Source organism: Rhineura floridana, chromosome 8, assembly GCF_030035675.1.
Source record: "Rhineura floridana isolate rRhiFlo1 chromosome 8, rRhiFlo1.hap2, whole genome shotgun sequence".
Lineage (NCBI taxonomy): Eukaryota > Metazoa > Chordata > Lepidosauria > Squamata > Rhineuridae > Rhineura > Rhineura floridana.
This window is the reverse complement of record NC_084487.1, coordinates 79,120,367-79,123,014: the sequence shown is the minus strand read 5'-3', so window position 1 is coordinate 79,123,014 and position 2,648 is coordinate 79,120,367. Positions and strand designations below refer to the sequence as shown.

The 2,648-nt window shown below is 43.8% G+C and overlaps 1 protein-coding gene across 1 annotated transcript; it reads right to left on the bottom strand.

Moving 5' to 3' along the window:
- Positions 1–956: 956 nt before the first annotated feature.
- LOC133363342 (uncharacterized) lies at positions 957–1,871 on the bottom strand. The gene has a single exon (XM_061582745.1). The coding sequence runs from the start codon at positions 1,869–1,871 to the stop codon at positions 957–959; it is 915 nt and encodes a 304-aa protein (XP_061438729.1).
- Positions 1,872–2,648: the final 777 nt, after the last annotated feature.

Below are 2,648 nucleotides of genomic sequence, written 5' to 3'. Positions count from 1 at the left end.
AAACCTCAGGGAGAATATCTAAGCCCACAAGACATCTTGTTTACAACCATAGGCTAGACTAGATCAGGCGATAATGCAGTGGAGGCTAGTCCATCAGGGCAAATAGAGCACTGCCCCACCACCATAATCAATCGAATTTATATCCCACCCTTCTTACCGAAGCAGCCCAGGGCAGCAAACACACTGACAAAACAATTTCAACAACAAAAAATTTCACAGCCGAGCTCCTAGAACCTCAGTCGGTTCTTAGCCAACCCCCTCCCTGCCTGCCTTCTTAACTACATCTAGTCCATGTGGTAGCATTGCTTGTCAGCTTCCTCCTCTTTAGTTTCAATGTTGCACGTTGTAGAACTCAGCAAGAATGGGGACAAATGTGTATTGTTGGTTCCAACTATCATTGCTCTGGCTCCACCTACTGTTGGTCTCCCTGCCTTCTTCCTTACCAACCCCAGTGTATGAAGAGAGTTGCTTTCTGCAGCAGAGTTCATTGGAGATATAAAAGAATATGAAAGAAAATGGTGTTTATCTTAAACAAAATAAACTCATTTTATAAAGAAAGTACACATGGATAGGAAAGCCTAATCATCTACACTAGCTGAATCCAAAAGGTAGGGAGAGAGAGAATTGTGGGAAGGAGAAGGAGGAAATGGAAGTGATGATAGTCCTGAGAATATCAGTCAAACCAATCTGAGGCATAGTTAAACTTGAAGAAATTAACAAGGAGAGAGTTCAAGCAGGGGCCCTTTCAATTGACTATCTACATTTATTGTCCCTAATGTTCAATAGATTCAGGGCACACAGTGAGACCACGCATTGGAGTGAAACTTCCAACATTCTTTCTCATTGTCTCACACTCCAACTCATGGCTCCCATCACTTCACAAAGATCCTGAAAATGCTCTCTGGGCAGTGGCTTGGTAAGAAGATCTGCCACCATTTCTTCCGTCAGGCAGTACTTCAGCCCAATGAGCCTTGCTGTTGCGCATCTCTCACACAGTGGTACTTGGTATCAATTTGCATTGTTTGTGGTGTCACCCTTTCTGGTTGGGAGAGCAAAATACAGCTCTTGTTGTCTTCATGCATTCTAGTTGGCTTTGGTTCATTGATTCCAAAGTCTAAGAGTAGTCTGTATAACCAGGTTGCTTCTTGACATGCTTGTGCTGCAGATATGTATTTTGCTTCTATAGAGGAGAGAGCTACAACTGACTGTTTCTTACTAGTCCAACTGATGACTCCACCTCCATAATAGAACAGATTTCCACTAGTGGACTTTCGGTCCTCTCTGCATTCAGACCAGTTTGCATCCATATAGTCCACCAGTCTGGAATTGCTGTTTGCAGGTAGCATCAATTTCAGATCTGCAGTTCCTTTTAGATATCTTCCTATCCTCTTGACTGCAGTCCAATCTTTCTTTGTTTGTGCATTAACTTTTCTGCACAGTTTCCCAACTACTGCTGCAATGCCCAGTCTTGTTACAGTTGATGTGTACAGGAGCTTTCCAGTTGCTGTCCTGTACTGACTGTTGTCTTGCAGTGGTTCCTTGGTTTCATTGTCTTTAAAGAAGCCTACTTCCATTGGTATTTCTGCTACATTGGCTTCTGTCAGCCCAAGGTGCTCTATCAGGTCCATTATCTTCTGTTTCTGGTTAATGAAGAAGCTTCCATTTCCCCCCCATTCCATCTGGATTCCAAGATAGTAACAGATGTCTCCCAGGTCTTTCATTTCTATTTTCTTGTTAAGATTTCTCACAATTTCATCACTATCTTCCTTGTCTTGGTGACATAAGACCAAATCCTGCACATGGGTCAAGATGAATGTCCATCTATTATTCTTGAACCTTGAATATAGGCAGGCGTCAGACTTTCCTTGCATGAACCCCTCCTTAAGTAGTAGTTGGTTTAGTTTGTCATTCCAGGCCCTGGCAGCTTGCTTCAGGCCATAAATGCTTTTCTGAAGCTTGCACTGTTAGCATGTACTGCGAGTAGCTGAGGTGCAGAGAGGAATCCAGACCAAGACAAGCACAAGTGGACAGCGTGTTTGGTAAACACCAGAACGTGATGGCTGTATCCCTGAGTTCAGCAATGCCACTGGAAAGGCTGAATGACATGAACTGTACGAGTTGGAAGGTAAAGATGGAGATGTTATTACGCCGGGAAGAGTTGTGGGTGTCCATTGAAAGTGATCCCCCCACTGACCCCCCTTTCCCGGAATGGCTTCGCAAAGATGAAAAAGCGGGAGCGACCATTATTTTGGGTTTGGAGAATAACCAGCTGCTGTTGATAAGAGGGCTGGTTACAGCAAAAGAAATCTGGTCTGCTCTAAAGAATGTTTACGTGAGAAAAACTGCTGGCAGTAGAGTTTATTTGGCAAGACGGCTGTATAAAACACATTTAAGCAAAGGGGTGACTATGCCTGCACATCTGCAGACAATGAAAGGGCTTTTCGCGGAACTGCAGGAAAGAAATGTGGAGCATACGCCCCAGCAGCAGGTATATATTATATTGTCTTTTTTGGATGCTTCGTGGGACACTATTGTGTGCGCAATGGAAGCCATGACTGAGACTGAATTAACCCTGGACTATGTGACGGGAAAGCTCTTACAAGAATGGGATAGAAGACAAGAGCAGAATTGTTCTGCAGTAAGCAAGC